The sequence below is a fragment of the Calidris pugnax genome, unplaced genomic scaffold, assembly GCF_001431845.1.
Source record: "Calidris pugnax isolate Ruff unplaced genomic scaffold, ASM143184v1 scaffold42, whole genome shotgun sequence".
NCBI classification, from domain to species: Eukaryota; Metazoa; Chordata; class Aves; order Charadriiformes; family Scolopacidae; genus Calidris; species Calidris pugnax.
Genome location: NW_015090920.1, coordinates 1,178,097 through 1,197,850, shown reverse-complemented (window position 1 = coordinate 1,197,850; position 19,754 = coordinate 1,178,097). Strand labels below are relative to the sequence as shown.

The following is a 19,754-nucleotide window of genomic DNA, read 5'->3' as shown; positions in this document are numbered from 1 at the left end:
TTTCAGTGAGGGGCCAGGCCACCTTATAATGACTATAAATCTAGTGACAGTAAGTTTGCTTTTCTGCTTCTCTCTCATGAGCTCCTTAAAAATGGCCTGCAGGTGGTCCAGGGTTTGCTCACCACATCACACTTTAAAAAAAAAACACTCCTGTGTCTGCACAGGAGCACCCACCCAGTGAAAATGGGAATATTGGAGGTCCTATGGACACAGCAGGCAGAGAGGCTGCGGGGACGCATTGCCAGGACTCACTCAGTGACCTACAGGATCATAGAATCATAGAATGGTTTGGGTGGGAAGGGACCTTAAAGATCACCTTGATCCAACCCCATGCTGTGGGCAGGGACACCTCCCACCAGACCAGGTTGCTCCAAGCCCCATCCAGCCTGGCCTTGAACCCCTCCAGGGATGGGGCAGCCACAGCTTCTCTGGGCAACCTGGGCCAGGCTCTCACCACCCTCACAGCAAAGAATTTCTTTCTGGTGTGTAATCTAAATCTCCCCTTTTTCAGTTTAAAACCATTACCCCTCGTCCTGTCACTGCACTCCCTGACAAAGAGTCCCTCCCCAGCTCTCCTGTTTCCCCCTTCAGGTACTAGAAGGTTGCTGTAAGGTCTCCCTGGAGCCTTCTCTTCTCCAGGCTGAACAACCCCAGCTCTCTCAGCCTGTCCTCACAGCAGAGGTGCTCCAGCCCTTTGAGCATCTTTGTGGCCCTCGGCTGGACCCGTTCCAACAGGTCCATGTCCTTCCTGTGCTGAGGACTCCAGAGCTGGACACAGTGCTCCAGGTGGGGTCTCACCAGAGGGGTAGAATCACCTCCTTCGAACTGCTGGCCACGCTTCTTTTGATGCAGCCCAGGATGTGGCTAGCTTGGATGGTGTGGTGGCCCAGGATGCCCTAGTCAAACACGCCTCAGGCATGTCAGGTCTGTACCTGAATAAACCCCGCGATGACTGACCCGGTCAGCGTGAAACAGAGCCAACGTCACCAAAAGAAAAAGAACAATAACTAGTTAAACTTCTTAAGAGTAGAGCTACCGTTTCTTTTATGGTCCTGTGCAAATCATTTTACTACAGTGGAGTACTGCTCATTAAAACAGCGAATGGAAAAATATGAGTCACTTCTCCATCACATTGGTTTCCTACTTCCCCCCCGGTTGTCAACATTTTGGGAAATGAAAGTTCAAAATGGTTTCCCTTGTCAGTGTGTCAGCTGTTCAAGTGGAAGGAACTGTGAATTGAGATAGAAATTATACACTGCAGGGACACTGAATTCTCCAAAAAATCTTTCAGCAGCACATCAGGGGCCATTTTATCACTGAAACCAAGACAAAGGTTTTATGGCTCTGGTCAAAGCTCCCTTCCCTCCCTGGCTTACGCAGTGACTCAGATGGCGAGATAAGATGGTGGGAGAACTGAATGAAGACAGAGATCCAAAGGCTGTACATGAAATCAGAATTTTTTTATTAACTACAGTCTAGGAGATAAGACATATGCTGATGCATAAACAAATGGTCTTCATGATATGTTTGATGATCCTGGCTTGTATCAGAAACAGTGTGGCCACCAGAAGTAGGGAGGTGATTGTCTCCCTGTGCTCAGCACTGGGGAGGCTACACCTGGAGTGTTGTGTCCAGTTTTGGGCACCTCAATCCAACAGAGACATGGAGGTGCTGGAGCGAGTGCAGAGGAGGGCAACGGAGCTGGTGAAGGGCCTGGAGAAGAAATCTTATGAAGAGCGATTGAAGGAGCTGGGACTGTTTAGTTTGAGGAAGAGGAGGCTGAGGGGAGACCTCATCACTCTCTACAACTACTTGAAAGGCTGTTGTAGAGAGGTTGGTGCTGGTCTCTTCTCCCAGGTAATTAGCCATAGAACAAGAGGGAATGGCTTCAAGCTGCAACAGGGCAGGTTTAGAGTGGCCATTAGGAAACAATTCTTCCCAGCAAGAGTGGTCAGAGACTGGAATAGGCTGCCCAGGGAGGGGGTTGAGTCACCATCCCTGGATGTGTTTAAGAGCTGTTTAGATGTGGTGTTGGGGGATATGGTGTAGGAGAGAACTTTGCAGAGTGGGGTTGAGGGTTGGACTGGATGATCCCAAGGGTCTTTTCCAACCTGAACGATTCTATGATTCTATAGACTGTCACCTTTGGGACTTCAACAAATTGCACGGAGGACCGACCGAAGCGATTTAGCGGTCAAAGCAGCACACATGCTTCTAGCCGAGGTGATGAGGTGCGTGTGACAACAGGAGATGGCAGAAGTCATTAACCCTGTGCCCCCCCTTGTTGGGCCATGGGTTCCCCGGGAGGCCTTATCCCGCCCCGCCGGGCCCGGCCCCGGCCCCGCTCCCTCAGACGGGGGCGCTGCGCGTGCGACCTCAATCCAACAGAGACATGGAGGTGCTGGAGCGAGTGCAGAGGAGGGCAACGGAGCTGGTGAAGGGCCTGGAGAAGAAATCTTATGAAGAGCGATTGAAGGAGCTGGGACTGTTTAGTTTGAGGAAGAGGAGGCTGAGGGGAGACCTCATCACTCTCTACAACTACTTGAAAGGCTGTTGTAGAGAGGTTGGTGCTGGTCTCTTCTCCCAGGTAATTAGCCATAGAACAAGAGGGAATGGCTTCAAGCTGCAACAGGGCAGGTTTAGAGTGGCCATTAGGAAACAATTCTTCCCAGCAAGAGTGGTCAGAGACTGGAATAGGCTGCCCAGGGAGGGGGTTGAGTCACCATCCCTGGATGTGTTTAAGAGCTGTTTAGATGTGGTGTTGGGGGATATGGTGTAGGAGAGAACTTTGCAGAGTGGGGTTGAGGGTTGGACTGGATGATCCCAAGGGTCTTTTCCAACCTGAACGATTCTATGATTCTATAGACTGTCACCTTTGGGACTTCAACAAATTGCACGGAGGACCGACCGAAGCGATTTAGCGGTCAAAGCAGCACACATGCTTCTAGCCGAGGTGATGAGGTGCGTGTGACAACAGGAGATGGCAGAAGTCATTAAACCTGTGCACCCCCTTGTTGGGCCATGGGTTCCCCGGGAGGCCTTATCCCGCCCCGCCGGGCCCGGCCCCGGCCCCGCTCCCTCAGACGGGGGCGCTGCGCGTGCGCGGACGCCGCCGCGTGACCCCGCCACCCCTGGGAGCGCGGGCCACAAGATGGCGGCGCTCTTGGCGCTCCTCTGCCGGGGCGCCCCCAGCCTCCGCGCTGCCCGCCTGCCCCTCGCCGCTGCTACCACCACCGCCGCCGCCACCCTCCCGCCGCTGCGCCGTCCCTCCGCGCCGCTGGGATCCCCGAGGCCGCTCAGCTTTTCGGCGGCCGAGCTGGTGCGCGCCGCGCCGGGCCCGCTGCGGCCTTACCTGCGCCTCATGCGACTGCATCAGCCCGCCGGTGAGCGGGGCGGGGCGGGGCGGAGGGGGGTGCCGTAGCCATGGCGACGCGGCCGCCATGATGAGGCGGTATCCATGGTGATAGGGCCGCCATGGCGAGGCCTAGCGCTGCGGGCCGCGGGTGATGCCGGCCCCGAGGGGCGGGCGGGAGCGGGGGTGCGGTGCAGCCGGTGGCTGTAGCCACCCCTCCCCGGCCACAGGCGGCCTTGCTCTGGGCAGAGGGTTTTTGCCGACGAAGCGCCTGCCGGCTCGGCCATGCCATTACTCGGCAGCCAGCAGGTTTTATGTAGTTTATAAATGGTTAAACTTCAGAGAAGAAATAAAGCTATTTTAGTAACTATTCCAAATGGTTTCAAGGACTTGTAAGATAAGAAAGGATGTCTGTGGCCCTAGGAACGTGGTGACCTAAGACAGGGGTGCAATAAATGTGGATATTGTCTGGCAAACAGGTGGTAGGAGAGAGATCATTAGTTTTAATGAGCAATTAAGCAGTTGGAATGTTTTGCCAATGTGAGAAACACCGACTCACATCTTAAAATTTAAAGAGGACAAAGTCACCGAAGCAAAGGTTAAAAAAATAATTTATTAATACAAAACAGGGCTGAATTCGGGTGCACCAAAAATAGACGCACGATGATCTTTTAGCTTTCAGGTATTTTATACCCTTATCCCAGCTGCTTGAGTTTCTGTCTCCCTTCTCATTGGCTGAGAAGTTGGAGCTCACATTCTTTGGTTGCTTGATAGTCGCTTGATAATAGTCACTTGACCTATTACAGGTTTATTTTGCACTTTTTTTTCCATATAAGGCACAGATACACCTATGCTATGAAATCATTATCCTAAACACGCCTTTGATTAGTTGATGATGCTACACGTTATTTCAGAGTCTTTGCTACCATCTCTTTGACAGATTTACCAGACTGGTTTCTTTGGCCTTATTGATACTCCCCTACGCTCTGGGTTGCTTTGTTGAAGGCTGTGTTCCAGTCTGTTTCTCTTCCCCTAGATAATGCTCTGCAAACAAGGATCCCTTGACAGAGCAGGGGCATTTCTGGGGATTAATTGGATACAATTTATTAGACTCTACTACTACTAAGGCTTCTTTGTTAGTGCTATCACACTAACAATGATACATCAATTAGCTGAAGCAAAACTTAGCTCATTTCCCACATTGCCAACATGAAAAGTGAGCCAAAGGACAGGTGAAGAAGATGAAGATTGAAGAAGAAACAACTCTCACTCAAAATGAGGACCACAAGAAGGCGCAACTAGGCATGCCCAAAAGCTTATAGAATCATAGAATGGTTAGAGTTGGAAGGGACCTCAAAGATCATTGAGTCCCAACCCCCCTGCCCTGGGCAGGGACACCTCCCACCAGACCAGGTTGCTCCAAGCCCCATCCAGCCTGGCCTTGAACCCCTCCAGGGACAGGGCAGCCACAGCTTCTCTGGGCAACCTTGGGCCAGTGTCTCACCACCCTCACAGCAAAGAATTTCTTTCTGGTATCTCATCTAAATCTCCCCTCTTCCAATTTAAAACCGTTCCCCCTCGTCCTGTCACTGCACTCCCTGACAAAGAGTCCCTCCCCAGCTCTCCTGTAGCTCCCTTCAGATATTGGAAGGCTGCTCTAAGGTCTCCCCGGAGCCTTCTCCAGGGGTATATATAATATATGCACATTATAATATGTAAATGAATTCTCAGAAAGGTAATGAATATACTAACGTTTTCTTGGAATTACATTGAATATGTATCCCTGTTGTGTATGAATTTAATTTGAATACAGCATTCGGTGCGCACAGTATGAGGAACTATCCACTGTGCGCCCAGCGCTGCAATAAGGAACTCCTGCTTTATGAACTTTACAATTTGTGTCCCCCCAGGGACGTGGCTGCTGTACCTGCCCTGCACCTGGAGCATCGGCTTGGCGGCCGAGCCGGGCTGCCTCCCTGACTGGCACATGCTGTCCCTCTTCGGCGTGGGAGCGGTGCTCATGCGCGGAGCCGGCTGCACCATCAACGACATGTGGGATCGTGACTACGACAAAAAGGTTGAGAAACCCCCCTGGCCTTGCAAAGACCTAGGGAAGTGAATTGCTGGTTAATTAACCTAAGTACGTGTCCGCTCATCTCCAGCATCACAAACTCCCTTGCTGAGTGCAGACATAGGGCTCCAGGTTCAGAAATTCCTCTTTGTTTCTGTCTGAGATGCATTTGACTAATTTGCCTACGTTTCCTCCTAGAATAGTAGAAATCATTTTTGTTTGTATAACATTTCTCTGTCTGGGACTATAATAAGTCCTCTAGAGTACTTCCCTCTGTGTAAGATAAAATACATGTTGTCAGCTGCAGGTGATAACACAGAATCAGAGAATTGTCACAATTGGAAGGGACCTCTAGGGATCATCCAGTCCAACTCCCCTGCCAAAGCAGGGCTGCCCAGAGCACATCACTCAGGAGCATCCAGGTGGGGCTTGAAGATCTCCAGAGAAGGGGACTCCACACCCTCCCTGGGCAGCCTCTGCCAGGGCTCTGCCACCCTCACCCCAAAGAAGTTCTTCCTCACATTGGAGTGGAACTTCCCATGGTCCAGCTTGTGCCCGTTGCCCCTCGTCCTGTCACTGGGAACCACTGAAAAGAGTCCGGCTCCATCCTCCTTCAACCAACCCTTTAGGAACTTGGAAACATAGATGAGGTCTCCCCTCAGCCTTCTCTTCTCCGGGCTGAAGAGTCCCAGCTCTCTCAGCCTTTCCTCATCAGGGAGATGCTCAAATCCCTCCATCATCTCTGTTGCCCTACGCTGGACTCTCTCCAGCAGTTCCCTGTCTCTCTTGAACTGGGGAGCCCAGAACTGGACACAGGATTCCAGTTGTGGCCTCCCCAGTGCAGAGCAGAGGGGGAGAATGACCTCCCTCCACCTCCTGGCCTCACTCTTCCCTACGCAGCCCAGAATCCATCCCATTGGCCTCTTGGCAACAAGGGCCCATTGCTGGCTCATGGAGAGTTTACTGTCCACCAGGACCCCCAGATCCTTCTCCTCAGAAGTGCTTTCCAGCAGGTCCACCCCCAACCTATACTGGTGCCTGGGGTTCTTCCTCCCCAGGTGCAGGACCCTACACTTGCCCTTGATGAACCTCCTGAGGTTTTTCTCTGCCCGTCTCTCCAGCCTGTCCAGGTCACCCTGGGTGGCAGCAGAGTCCTCTGGAGTGTCAGCCAGTCCCCCCAGTTGGTATCATCAGCGATCTTGCTGAGGATACACTCTGTACTTGAACAAGTTTCAGCTTTGTTTTGGATGACAGAACAAAATAAATAACAGCTTTGCTACACTTGCTAATTATGATCTACCCAAGAACAACATTTTTATTTTTTTTTTTCAATTTTCAGTAGCAGGGTTTCCTTGAGTATTACTAATTTCTTCATGAGAATGGCTGTTAGGAGCGTCGTGCCCAACCCTGAGCCTAATCCTCTTCCATTATGTTGTATTTTTCACCTCTCTTTTGTTCAGAAGAGGGAAATGAGCAAAAGGCAGTGCCCAGTGTCAGATGTCGAAATGTCCGCAGGTGCAGGCTTGGAGGGGAGTATCCTGGTGATGCCTCACCGTTTGCTTGTCCTGTTTTCTGTTCCTTATATTGTTCCTCTGGTTTGGGGTTTTGGGTTGCAGCGCTGGCAAGAGACAGGATAATGAGCCAATCTGGTGTCTCAAGTTCTTCTTACAGCACTGTTGTGTTTGTGCTGTTGGGAAGGCAATGAATCAGCACAGCTTTTTGTGACAGCTTTGGATGGTTTAGGGTTTGGAGGGTATGAACAACTACGTACACTAAAAATATTTGACAGGGTCGGGGGTGTGATTAGTAGGATGGGATTTTTAATATAATGAATTCATTTATGCATGTCGTGGTTAGATGTAGAGTTTTAAAAATTCCTATCACAGCTCTTTCTTACACACCTTAAAAAGATATCTTCAGAACAAGTGTGATAGTGGCCCGGTCAATAGCAGGATGTGGGCTTGTGTTGGTGATGGTGTTGATTTTAGATGTTACTGATTTCTTGGTAAATGTTTTCTTTTCTTTAAATGAAACAGCCCGTGCTTGGTTACGATATGCAGTGGAATTGGTCATAAGTATTTCAAGTACATGTTTAAACTGCAAAAGCAGTGTTGGACATTTAATATAACCTGATTGAAGGGGGGAGAACAAACTAAAAAGGTCTATTTAAATACACATTATTAAAGTATATGCAGAACACTGTATACATACATAATAGTGTGTAAAAAGTTGGCTTTTGAACCTCTTCAAATAGAATTTATACTATTTTCATCAAAATGCAAAACTTTTGTTTTTTTTTTTTCTTTTGACAATGGCCAGCTTTTGCAAGTACCTCACCATTTAACTTTTTTCTGATATTTGTTTCTTCTTTCAGTTTGCCTCTTATGATTTCTTGTTCCAGACAGAGTTTCTAAACTCCATTGTATCCCGACTAGAATTAAATTAATTGTCCTTTCACAGTTATTAACAATGGTTATGAGTGCTAGAGGAGCCCTGCATCTTTAGGATATTTTACATGGTAATAACTTTAAAGCATTTAATCACACAAATGCTGCTTGAAATTGGGATGATTAGCTGATAACTGACTTTAAGTCTGACTTTTTTTTTTTCCTAAGGTAATAAAATTCATATACAAGATGCCTATAGTGTTTCTAATCAGCCTCCTTGCACACAAGTGGCACTTTATTTCTGCTCTAGTTTTTAAAGCCTGCATGCTTCTATTCTAAGTGCTGCTGCTTAGAAGTACAGCTCGTGTCTGTGATGATATGCTAGGTTTGTATTGTTGAAGGAACCTCATCTTGTAACATTCTGTGACCTGTTTCTGTTTGTTTTTCCTCTTATGGTGTGACTTCTAGTTTTAAGATGCATTGGAATGTATTATGTTGGATTTGGTATTAACTTTATTGTTTCCATTTGTAGGTTGCGAGGACAGCAAGTAGGCCCCTGGCAGCTGGAGATATCTCCCCTTTTCAGTCCCTCGTTTTTCTTGGGGGACAGCTTAGCTTGGCACTTTGTGTGCTTCTGTGCCTGAATTACTACAGGTGACGTATAAGTTATCTCTTGGTTTTTAAAGTTTGATTCCGGGTCCAGAGTTAAGCACAAGAGATTTTCAGCAGAAAAGGTGTTGGGGGGCAGAGGGAGGAGCTTATCAGTTGTGGAATTGTGTTTGAAGGCAAAAGAACTAGTTCAGTACTGTGTACAGTTCAGCTCCTGTAAAACTGCACTGTATCTTGTGATCTTTAGACTGGCAAACAATGCACCTCTTGGTACTTTTTACAGTATTATTCTGGGAGCAGCCTCTTTGTCTCTTGTGATCACCTACCCCCTGATGAAGAGAGTAACATATTGGCCACAGTTAGTTTTGGGTGAGCTGGAAATATTTTTTACAATTTTTTTTCTTCAGATGTAGTTTTTGGGCTGTTTTACAAATTAGTAATTGAACTTCAGCAGTCTGATTTTTTTATAACTTTATATTAAAATAAAAATACCTTATAGACAAAGTTCTGTTGTGCCAGAAACTTCTTAAACAATTTGTAACCCATATGAGAGTTGATGTTTGGGTTTAGGATTTTTTTTTGTTAGAAATCAGCTTTAAGAATCAGCTTTAGTTTCAGGGTTATCTCAAAATGCACTTAAACATGCATCTGTCCTGCATTTCAGTCTTCAGCCTCTAAAATAACTCTTGTGAGGAAACTGATGGTGTTAGTATTTCAAGTTGAGCTACTAAAACGCGTCTTGGCCTTCACATTCCAGCTGCCTTCAGCTTTTTCAATCAAAATTGTCATTTTCAGCTTTGAAGTACCATAGTTGGCTGCTGTGCCCTCTTTTGCCATCAGTTATACTGACATCTAAGATTTTTATGTTTCATCCCGTTGTTTGAGGACACTGGAATAGTTCTGTGCAATTGTTTCCCTGTGCCAACAAAGTCGAATTTAAACTGGGGACAAACGTGTGGCTATACATATTTCTCTTTGTATGTCCAAAGTATTTAATGTCAAATTACTTGTATATATTAGCTGCCTGAAAATAAGTGGTAGAAAAATAGAGATGCCAGTATTGTACAAAAAGCTGCTAATATGATATACACTTGAACAAATAATATTTGATTCTATACATGTAATTTAGATCGCTCCTGTAAATCTTTTAACTTTTTTCTTCTTTTTTTTTTTTTAAATTTTCTTTTATGTTTTTAGGGCTTACATTTAATTGGGGAGCCCTTCTTGGCTGGTCTGCCATCAAAGGGTCGTGTGAGTGGTCTGTGTGTTTGCCCTTGTACTTTGCTGGAGTAATGTGGACTCTGGTATACGATACCATTTATGCACATCAGGTAGAGTAACATTGGGAAATTTTAGATATCTGTATATGTTTGTGTGTTTAATTTATAACTTTGTTGTTATAAATTAGCAGTACTAACCTGTTGCAGTTCTTCACCCTCAGCTGAGCTAAAACAGCATCAAAGGAAACCCAGCCTTTGCACCTTTTATTGCCATTTGCAAATGTGTTACATATCAGGTAGAAAGCTGGAAGTATAATGCCCTTTGTGTGCTCACACATTTGCATTGTGTAAATAAATTTTACGTGGGTGTTACCTCTTGGCTGCTAAAGCAGCTCTAAGGACCAAATTTCAAGTGCACTTAAATTGGGTTCCTAATCAGAAGTGCTGGAAACATAAGCAAGGCTCCCCCTTCTTATCTTGCTGATGAAGTGGCAGTTGAATTGTAGACTTCTTGCTAATTGATCCTTCCGTTCTAGGATAAGAAGGATGACATCATCATCGGTGTGAAGTCAACGGCGTTACAGTTCAAGGAGGACACGAAGCAGTGGCTCAGTGGCTTCAGCCTTGCAATGCTCCTCAGTTTGTGCGTGGCAGGGATGAACTGTCACCAGACCTTCCCATATTACTCAGCCGTGGCTGCCGTAGGGGCTCACCTAGCACACCAGGTTTGATGGATTTATTTATACTTTTTACACCTGGCAAATGCTTGGTAAGAAATCAGAGTGCTTTTCACAGAATCACAGAATCTTCTAGGTTGGAAGGGACCTTAAAGATCATCTTGTCCAACCGTCAACCTAACTGACAAAAATAGTCACCCACACAACAAACAAGGAGCATCATCACTAAACCATACCTCCCAGCACTACATCAACCCGTCTTTTGAACACCTCCAGGGATGGGGCCTCAACCACCTCCCTGGGCAGCCCATTCCAAGGGCTGAGAACCCTTTCAGTGAAAAAATTTTTCCTAATATCCAGCCTGAACCTCCCCTGGGGCAACTTGAGGCCATTTCCTCTTGTCCTGTCGCCTGTGACTTGAGAGAAGAGACCGACCCCCACCTCTCTACACCCTCCTTTCAGGGAGTTGTAGAGAGCAATAAGGTCTCCCCTCAGCCTCCTCTTCTCCAGGCTGAACACCCCCAGCTCCCTCAGCCTCTCCTCATAAGACTTATTCTCCAGACCCCTCACCATCTTTGTCGCCCTTCTCTGGACCCGCTCCAGCACCTCAATGTCTTTTTTATGGTAGGGGGCCCAAAACTGGACACAGTACTCAAGGTTTCAACCCCCAATTTGCCAACTACCTAAAAGAAAGCAGCTCCTGTAAAGAGAATTCAAGAAGTTGACTGATAGAATAACATCTTTTATGTTGAAGGAGGAGCTGCTGCCCAAGCATTCACACACCATTCGTGGTGTCGCACACTAGCGCACACAAACACTTATTCTTGACTGCGTTTCCTTCAGGATTGACCCTAGGTTTCCCTCAGCAGTCTCAGGCATCAGGTTTTATTAAATAATTAATTAAATTGAAAGGTACACCAGCAAGGACAGCCCGGGCTGGGTGCTTCCAAAGAGGGGACCCCAAACAAAGAAATCTCCGGGCAATTATAGATCACCCGTGTGGTCTGTACATCTTCTACTCACATGCCTCTTTTAGTCCACTTGGTGATTTTTGGTCTGGGGTCTTCTGGACATCTTCACAGAATCACAGAATCTTCTAGGTTGGAAGGAACCTTAAAGATCATCTTGTCCAACCGTCAACCCAACTGACAAAAATAGACACCCACACAATAAACAAGGAGCATCATCACTAAACCAGACCTCCCAGCACTACATCAACCCGTCTTTTGAACACCTCCAGGGATGGGGCCTCAACCACCTCCCTGGGCAGCCCATTCCAATGGCTGAGAACCCTTTCAGTGAAAAAATTTTTCCTAATATCCAGCCTGAACCTCCCCTGGGGCAACTTGAGGCCATTTCCTCTTGTCCTGTCGCCTGTGACTTGAGAAAAATCTTACTGGATTCTTTTTCTGTGTCCAGGCAGGCAGGCTTTTTTACCTTGTTGATTTGCAGTTTCAGCTGAGGGTTGGAGCCTCCTCAGATTCTGGTTTATATTCCTTGTGCACTCCCTGGCAGAATGTGGAGAACTGGAGAGTCCCAGACTTGGGAAAAAAACACTACCAAAACATCAGTGTGATATCAACATCTTTATCATACTAAAAAACTAAACACATCACTGTACCAGCTGCTAGGAAAATTACTAAGAAAAATAACTCTATCACAGCCTACAGGCTTCAGCAAGTCTAGCTACTCATGCTAAGTAAAACTAGGCAAACAGCACAAATCACACCATATCATAATCCTAAGTAATTTGTTGTAATTAAAGCTTAACTTATTTATGCTAAACTGATATCTCTCAATATTTTATTTGCTTTGCATTTCTGAAGGTGTATCTTGTGGTTTGGCTGCTGTTGGGTGTGATTAGTCAGTTCAGTATTTTCAGTTCGCTGTTCTGGAGGGGCTGACAGGTTTTCGAGGGTGTGGATAATGTCACGGCTTAGAAATTGTCTCAGAAGCTTGTGGACACAGTTTCAGGTTATTTGATCAGTACCCAGCCCTGTTTGATTAGAACCTGTTGCCTCTGCACCACTGCCAATGGTAGATGAACTGGTTTCCTGGGGAAAGGTTTCACTTCCTTTAGTTGGATACGTTCTGTTTTGATTTCTTCAGAGGATGAATTGTAAGGTTTGAGGTTTTGGGGGCTACTTTTCTATTAATCCTTTCACTTGTTTTTCTTGTCGTCCTTCTCAAGACTTTTGCACAAAGTTTTGTTTCGGAGACGACTATTTTTCAGTGACTTTGCTCTTGCTGCACTGTGTGATATATTTTTTTTCACCTCTAGCTGTGACCCACAGCAGACAGCCGCCAAGCTGATCAAGCCTTGCTTCTTGCTGTTGTTGCAGGTGTCCTGGGTCTTTTTTTTTTTTGCAAAAGAGTTGAGCAGACAGAGCTAAGAGTGACTGGACTAAACCAGCCCTGTGTGACTCGGCAGGGCCAGGCACTTTCCTGTGCATTCCAGTTAGCCTGGTTCACTTGCAGCAGAGATTTAAAGTGCAGGCAGGTTTGGGGGGTGGTATTTTTATTTAAAAGTTCCCATTGAAGAATTAGCTGGCTACCTGCTGAGGTATATCTCAAAAAGACTTATTTACCTGCCCAGATATTTTTAAATATCAAACCAGATACACCAGTATCCAGGCTGTTCATTGAGAGGGTCTGAGAATCGTGTTCATGTGTGATCCTTGACTTTTCTACTGTAAGTTGAATAAATCTGTCAAGTCAACATAGATTCCAGTTATGCAAAAAGTCCTTTGCAAGCACAGAATATTCCTGTTTATTATGGAGGTAAGGATAGACTTCAGAATTTGAGATTCAGTTTTGGAAGTTACAGACCTTTTTGTGTCTTTTTTGTAATGTGTCAAATATTTATGAGTCTGTAGATAATAATGCCAGAATGTTCCACTGTGCTTTTGCAGATTTACACTTTGGACATAGACAAACCTGAAGACTGTTGGAAGAAATTTGCTTCAAATCGTACTGTAGGAGTTCTGCTCTTCACAGGGATTGTGCTTGGAAATCTGTGGAAACAAAAAGACTCAAAAAATGCAGAAGAACCTTTAGAAAACAGATAGCTGAAATTACTATAAATACTGATATTTTAGTCCAGCTAAAATGTAAATGTAAGTACTGTAAGAAGGAGAAAAAAAAATTAACTCTAGCTGCTTTATACACTTTATTTATAATACCTGATGAAAACATTTTTGTTTATAAAACCATGCAAATAAGATCATCCTACAATATAAATTCTGATTATCCTTAAATTACTTCAGCCCCCACAGAAGTTTCAACAAGTGAAGCTGCTCTGCTGGTCCCATGTAGTACAAGCAAACTTTGGTCAAGCTCTCAAAACTCTGAGCCCAAGATTTTATACGAAATAAATGTCTCTTAGCGACAGCACGTGGGAACATGCAAAAGAATTTCAAGATGTAAATAAAATCTGGCTGTACATGTTCAGTGTTCTGATTTAATGCATGAATAATTTTCAGTTTCAGTTGGAGCTTGATGCGTGAAGGAATTGCAATGACATTTTTTTATCCTGAGAAGTCTAGAGGCAGTCAGGACTCTTGAGTGTGTGAGGTCCATAATAATAAATCAATAGAGAAGTATTTAAAATTACCTTTTGCTCTTGTTGTGATTGCTGGCAGTGGTTCCTTTTCACCTGAAAAGAACAGGCTTCTTCAAAGTTGCCTGCAGAGAGTGAGCCGAGCTCATTTAACCAAGAATGATTTGAACACAGACTTCAAACAGCAGAGCAGCCCAGAGCTATTGCCAAGTGTGTGTGACTGGTGGTTGACCCTGAGCTATAATTCATCGTGGCAGGTGATCCTTGTTTCTTTCATTTTTATTTTTTAATTCTATTCCTTTTGGTTTTTACAGGAAGAACTTGTTTATAGGAGGATGCCTATAAACAACAAAACCAGCAACTGCAGGCTAACAATTACATTGCTTCAAACCCTTGATGTTTTCAACTGGCTTTATGCTCTCAGTTAGGTGATTTGCACTGTAGTTAACGTTTTCTTTGGCTCATAGTGTTAAAAAGCTTGTATGGCATGTTCTGGAATTAATTTCTGTGAAGGAATAATGGACATGCCAGTTCTAGGAAAATGAGAGGTGATTTCCACTGGTGGCTTTGTGTACACCTCCACGCGGGGCTGTGGTTCAGCGTTGCAAAATGTTTGGTTGCCAAACTCATTTTTGGTATTCAAGGACCTTTCTTGATGTCTGCTCTGCTCCCTTAATAGCGGGGCACAACGGTGTGCAGTCCCACCAAAAAAATAAGGCTGCATCTTGCTCTAGTTCTGAAGACGGGTTTCATATTTTAAGGTTATTTAAACCTTAAAGGTGTGTTTGAGAGACATTGCAGCCCAGAGCCACGCGTTCAGGGGTTGCTAACTGTGGTTTTGCATTACTGCTGATAGTGAACAGGTGAAGAAGTTCCTGTTGCAGGGAAAGGAGAAAGCATATAATGAGTCAAAGGCTTTGGTGGCACGAGATTGGCTTTGGGACTGGAACAGACTTCTGTGGGTTCTGAACACTTCTTTTTAATATACACCCTCTAAAGTTGTTGTTTTGGTTTTTTTTACTATCTAAAGAAGTGATGTTAAATATTTTTTTGAGCAAATTTTTCTGCCTGACTGCATGTAAGATAGAAATATGTTAAAACATTAGGAAGTGTAACTGCTTTTAGGGCCTCCTTGGTTCTTGCACAGAAGTTGTTCTTAAATGGGGTGTATAATTTTGGGGTTGAGGAAGTATTAAGTTGAAGAAAAGCAGTTTAAAAATTAAGAATAATAAATCTCTGAACAATTACTTGACAAAGTTGCATTTTGTAGAAGGAGAATTGGATGCATCCAACTTCATGTTGAACTTTGGTTGTACGGCATTTACTAGTAATAAAAAAGTCTTGTCACATAATTAGTGTGGATCAGTTTCTTAATACTTGTAGTGCTACCTTAGAGAGGTTGTGGCAGAAGTTGTTAATCCGTTTTTAACATATTAAAGCATCTTTAAGTAGCTTAGATTTGGGAAGAGCTCACATTTTGTGGTGCCTTTGAACCTACTGGCATCCTTTGTCCAGTGAGAGCTTATCACATGCGTTTGTCTTGTAATGGGAGGAAGAAGGAGGTGTAGCTAAATAGAGTCAAAATTCAAGTTTCAAAGCAGTCCTTGTGTCCTAAACTTGAAAATCATCGCATGTTTTCTGTGGGGTTTTCCAGTTTCCTCTCCAAACGTGTTTTACAAAGATGTGTCATAGCTGTCAAATGCAAAAGACAAAAGGCTAAACTACTTCCTGGCTAAAATCCTGTTCATATCTGCTGGCAGGTACATGAGCATATCTTCTCCTTCCATTCCTGAGCTATTCTCTTCCAAATCTTAACAAAGACACTCACAGCTGATTTAGATGGAGTCTGTTAAAAAAATCTCAAACACACCCATCTCTGAGCAGCACCTTCATGATTAGCTAGTGTGCTTTTGCACAAACAGTTTCCTCTGGAAGTCTCTCCTCCCCTGTCAAATGTTGCTTTTCTCCTCCCCTTCCTTTTCCAAATGTTCCTCCACAGGATGCTGAGATAACAAACGCTTTTGGAGGCAGGAGGAAGGTCAAACGTGGCAGTTGATCAGCAAAATGGTCTGTAACCAACAAAAACGTTTGCCTTTGTGCACTCCCGTGGTACTTTGTGGAAAGGTGTCTCCAAGCAACCCCAGCTCTTTGTCCAGGAGTAGCCGTATGTACCCAGGGGTGTTCGTTCCTGTGGGGATACAGGGAGGGGGTGCCAAAGCTTTTGTGGAGGGGCTGGATCTTTGGGTCAGAAGCCTGACGGGGACAGTGGTACATGGGAGCTTTCACACTCAGCTTTGCCAAGGGAAGGGACTCACCGTAAGGTCATTCAAGGTGAATTGGGCCTACATTTTGCTGTCTGTGTATTCCTCAGTAAATACAGAATTGTCACTGTTGGAAAAGATCTCTGAGATCACCAAGTCCAACCACACACACACACAAAAATCCCCCACAATCTCGGGCGCTAGAGCATGCCCTCAAGTGCCACGGCTACACATTTCTGAAATCCCTCCAGGGATGGTGACTCCACCACCTCCCTGGGCAGGCCCTTCCAGTGCCTGACCACCCTCTCAGCAAAGTCATTCTTCCTCAGATCTCATCTAAACCTCCCCTGCCCCAACTTCAGACCATTTCCTCTGCTCCTCTCATGATTCCCTTGGGAGAAGAGGCCAACCCCCACCTCTCTACCCCCTCCTTTCAGGGAGCTGGAGAGGGCAAGGAGGTCTCCCCTCAGCCTCCTCTTCTCCAAACTCAACATGCCCACTTCCCTCAGCCTCTCCTCGTAGGACTTGTTCTCCAGACCCCTCCCCAGCTTGGTGGCTCTCCTCTGGACACGTTCCAGCCCCTCAATGTCCTTCTTGTGGTGAGGGGTATGTAATGGTACATACAGTGTCATTAATGCAAGGGTGGGGGGGGGGTATATTTTTCCCTCCCTCTACTTTCAGGAAAGTATGTGCTGCAGGCACCTACCTGAGGAACTGTGGTGTGCAAACCCCATGGACCAGAAGAGGACATGGGACAGGAAGGCAGTCTGGCCGCAGGGTGTCCCCAGGTCTGTAGGTCAGGCGTAGCACCAGCCACGGGTGGCTTAACGTAGGGACAAAACAATGGCTCTACCCAAAGTAGGAAAGGTGTGTCAGCGTGTGGAAAGATCGCGGCATCCTGTGGGCTGAAGTGACGAAAAAGCTGAAAATTAAGGTAACCCATCACGTGTACCAGCACGGCGTGGTGGTTAGCCACTCTTCATGGAAGACACAAAAAGCACAACCCTTGGGTTGAAGCTCTGGTGTGCTAAAGAGGAGGAGAAGGTATTTTGCAGCGAAAGGGCCATTAGCTTGTTTCTAAAGGCCACCACAGTGCAAATGCCAGGAGAGAAGATTGGCTTAAGCTTCAAAACAAAGCTGACCGGTGTGAGAAACACCGACTCACATCTTAGAATTTAAAGAGGACAAAGTCACCGAAGCAAAGGTTAAAAAAAAATAATAATTTATTAATACGAAACAGGGCTGAATCGGGTGCACCAAAAATAGATGCACGATGATCTTTTATCTTTCAGGTATTTTATACCTTTATCCCGGCCGCTTGAGTCTCTGTCTCCCTTCTCATTGGCTGAGAAGTTGGAGCTCACATTCTTCCCGACCGCTTGACCTATTACAGGTTTATTTTACACTTTTTTTCCCATATAAGGCACACACACACCTATTCTACGAAATCATTATCCTAAACACGCCTTTGATTAGTTGATGATGCTACACGTTATTTCAGAGTCTTTGCTACCATCTACTTGGCAGATTTACCAGACTGGTTTCTTTGGCCTTATTGATACTCCCCTACCCTTTGGGTTTTTGTGTTGAAGGCCGTGTTCCAGTCTGTTTCTCTTCCCCTAGATAACGCTTTGCAAACAAGGATCCCTTGACAGAGCAAGGGCATTTCTGGGGATTAATTGCATACAATTTATTAGACTCTACTATTACTAAGGCTTCTTTGTTAGTACTATCACACTAACAATGATACATCAATAAGCTGAAGCAAAACTTAGCTTATTTCTCACATACCCAAAGACACAGGAAAGGTGTGTCAGCGTGTGGAAAGATCGCGGCATCCTGTGGGCTGAAGTGACGAAAAAGCTGAAAATTAAGGTAACCCATCACGTGTACCAGCACGGCGTGGTGGTTAGCCGCTCTTCAAGGAAGACACGAAAAGCACAACCCTTGGGGTGAAGCTCTGGTGTGCCAAAGAGAAGCAGGAGAAGGTATTTTGCAGGGAAAGGGCCATTAGCTTGTTTCTAAAGGCCACCACAGTGCAAATGCCAGGAGAGAAGATTGGCTTAAGCTTCAAAACAAAGCTGATGGGGGAAAAGAAAGTGGGTGTTAACCAGCCCTGTGAAGTTTGGGTGGTAGCTGAAGGCTCCTGGCAGACTGGAGAGGTGAGCGAGTTTCCTGCAGTGCCTCCCTCTAGTTTGTGACAGAGGCAAAAAAGGAGGGAGCAGATTTTTAACACTGGCCTGTGCTAGATAAACTACCTGAATTACAAAGGACATTGTGAAACACCTCATGGATTTTCCAGCTCTTTTCCTTTTCCCCAGATGGTGGTGTTTAACAAGAACGACCCCCCCCTACCCCCAGCCATGCAGGGCTGTACACAGTGGTTTTGTCTCAGCTAAGCAGCAAGATGTCTGATAAAATTCAAAAACCAAAACAAAACCACCACCACCAACAACAACAACAACAAAAAAACAAAACAGTGTTTAAATGCCGAGTTCAAAACTTTTAAAAATACAGCTTTAGTTTCTGGAAGAATGAGCGGAAATCTCATTCCTAAGGTAAAAAAAAGACCAAACCAAAACCCACCCCTGAGTGTTTACACCAGCAGAACACGGTTCTTCCAAATTGCAGAGCTTCTCGGCTGTGACAGGTGGAGTAACAAGGAGAAATACCTAATATTGTTATAGTTAAAATAAAAAAAAAACCTAAGTCCGAAATAGATTCACTAAATGTTTATTAAGGTAGGAAAGCAAAAGCAGCGCTGGGCGGCCGGGGAGTCGCAGCTCCACCAAGGCTCACAAATTCAGGCCAGCTGAATAGCTCTTTTTATCCTCACAGAGGTCGGGTTTGACACCTTCAGTACACCCCTCTGCTTCTTCCCTTATCTTTACTCCATCTGGTCTGTCTTTCTTCAAGGCGGTTTCAAGACAATGTCGGCTGTAAATTAGTTCATACCCTTCCCCTTCTACCTGATTAATTAGTACAAAGTTAAAACACGGATGACATTGGGGTTAAGCTTATCTTGTCAAAACAGGACATTCTCATGTGGTTTAGCAATATAACATTGTGGACGTCTCTTCTTGTTAGGGAGTTCTCAAGACTGCCACAACGGGCTCGTTCTTCTTGCTTAAATTGTTTGGTCAGTAAATTACAATCCGACTTTAGGCGAGTTTTACAAGTGGTGGTGGCATATTCAGCTTGTGCCATCTCTTGCATGCATTTGGTTAGTACAAGGATAAACATTCACTTACATCGACACATTTTGATAGCATTGCAGTTTGTGTAAGTCAGGACTTTCTTACACTATGTATAACAGAAAAGGATAATCCTAAGATTTGATCAGCAACAAATCTTCAGTTATTCATTACAATATTAAATAGGTTTCTTCAACTGCATAAAGAACAGAACCGAGCCTGTAACAAGCTGTGAGGGGGGAAGCAGCTGCACCCCCATTCCACACTACCTCCTTGTGTGGTGTTTTTTTCCTGGACTGGCATCAAAGTATTTTTTCAGCTCTAAATTTTACCTCCAAGTTAACCCCGCAGGCAACAGATGAGGAGGCTACTTTGAGGAGAAACTTCAACAGTATGAAGTGGCTGCTTGACAGAGCTGTGTGGA

The 19,754-nt window shown here is 45.3% G+C and overlaps 1 protein-coding gene across 2 annotated transcripts; it reads left to right on the top strand.

The window, feature by feature from the left end:
* The first annotated feature begins 3,136 nt into the window (after positions 1–3,136).
* Positions 3,137–15,224, top strand: COQ2 (coenzyme Q2 4-hydroxybenzoate polyprenyltransferase). 2 transcript variants are annotated; one of them, XM_014950044.1, is made up of 8 exons: positions 3,137–3,383; positions 5,263–5,429; positions 8,343–8,464; positions 8,703–8,788; positions 9,617–9,750; positions 10,176–10,364; positions 13,229–13,432; positions 14,190–15,224. In XM_014950044.1, exons 1-7 carry the CDS (start codon positions 3,152–3,154, stop codon positions 13,382–13,384), a joined length of 1,086 nt encoding a protein of 361 aa, XP_014805530.1. In that variant the 5' UTR covers positions 3,137–3,151; the 3' UTR covers positions 13,385–13,432; positions 14,190–15,224. The 2 variants fall into 2 exon arrangements, with proteins under 2 accessions (XP_014805530.1, XP_014805529.1); XM_014950043.1 differs by having other exon boundaries at positions 13,229–15,224.
* Positions 15,225–19,754: the final 4,530 nt, after the last annotated feature.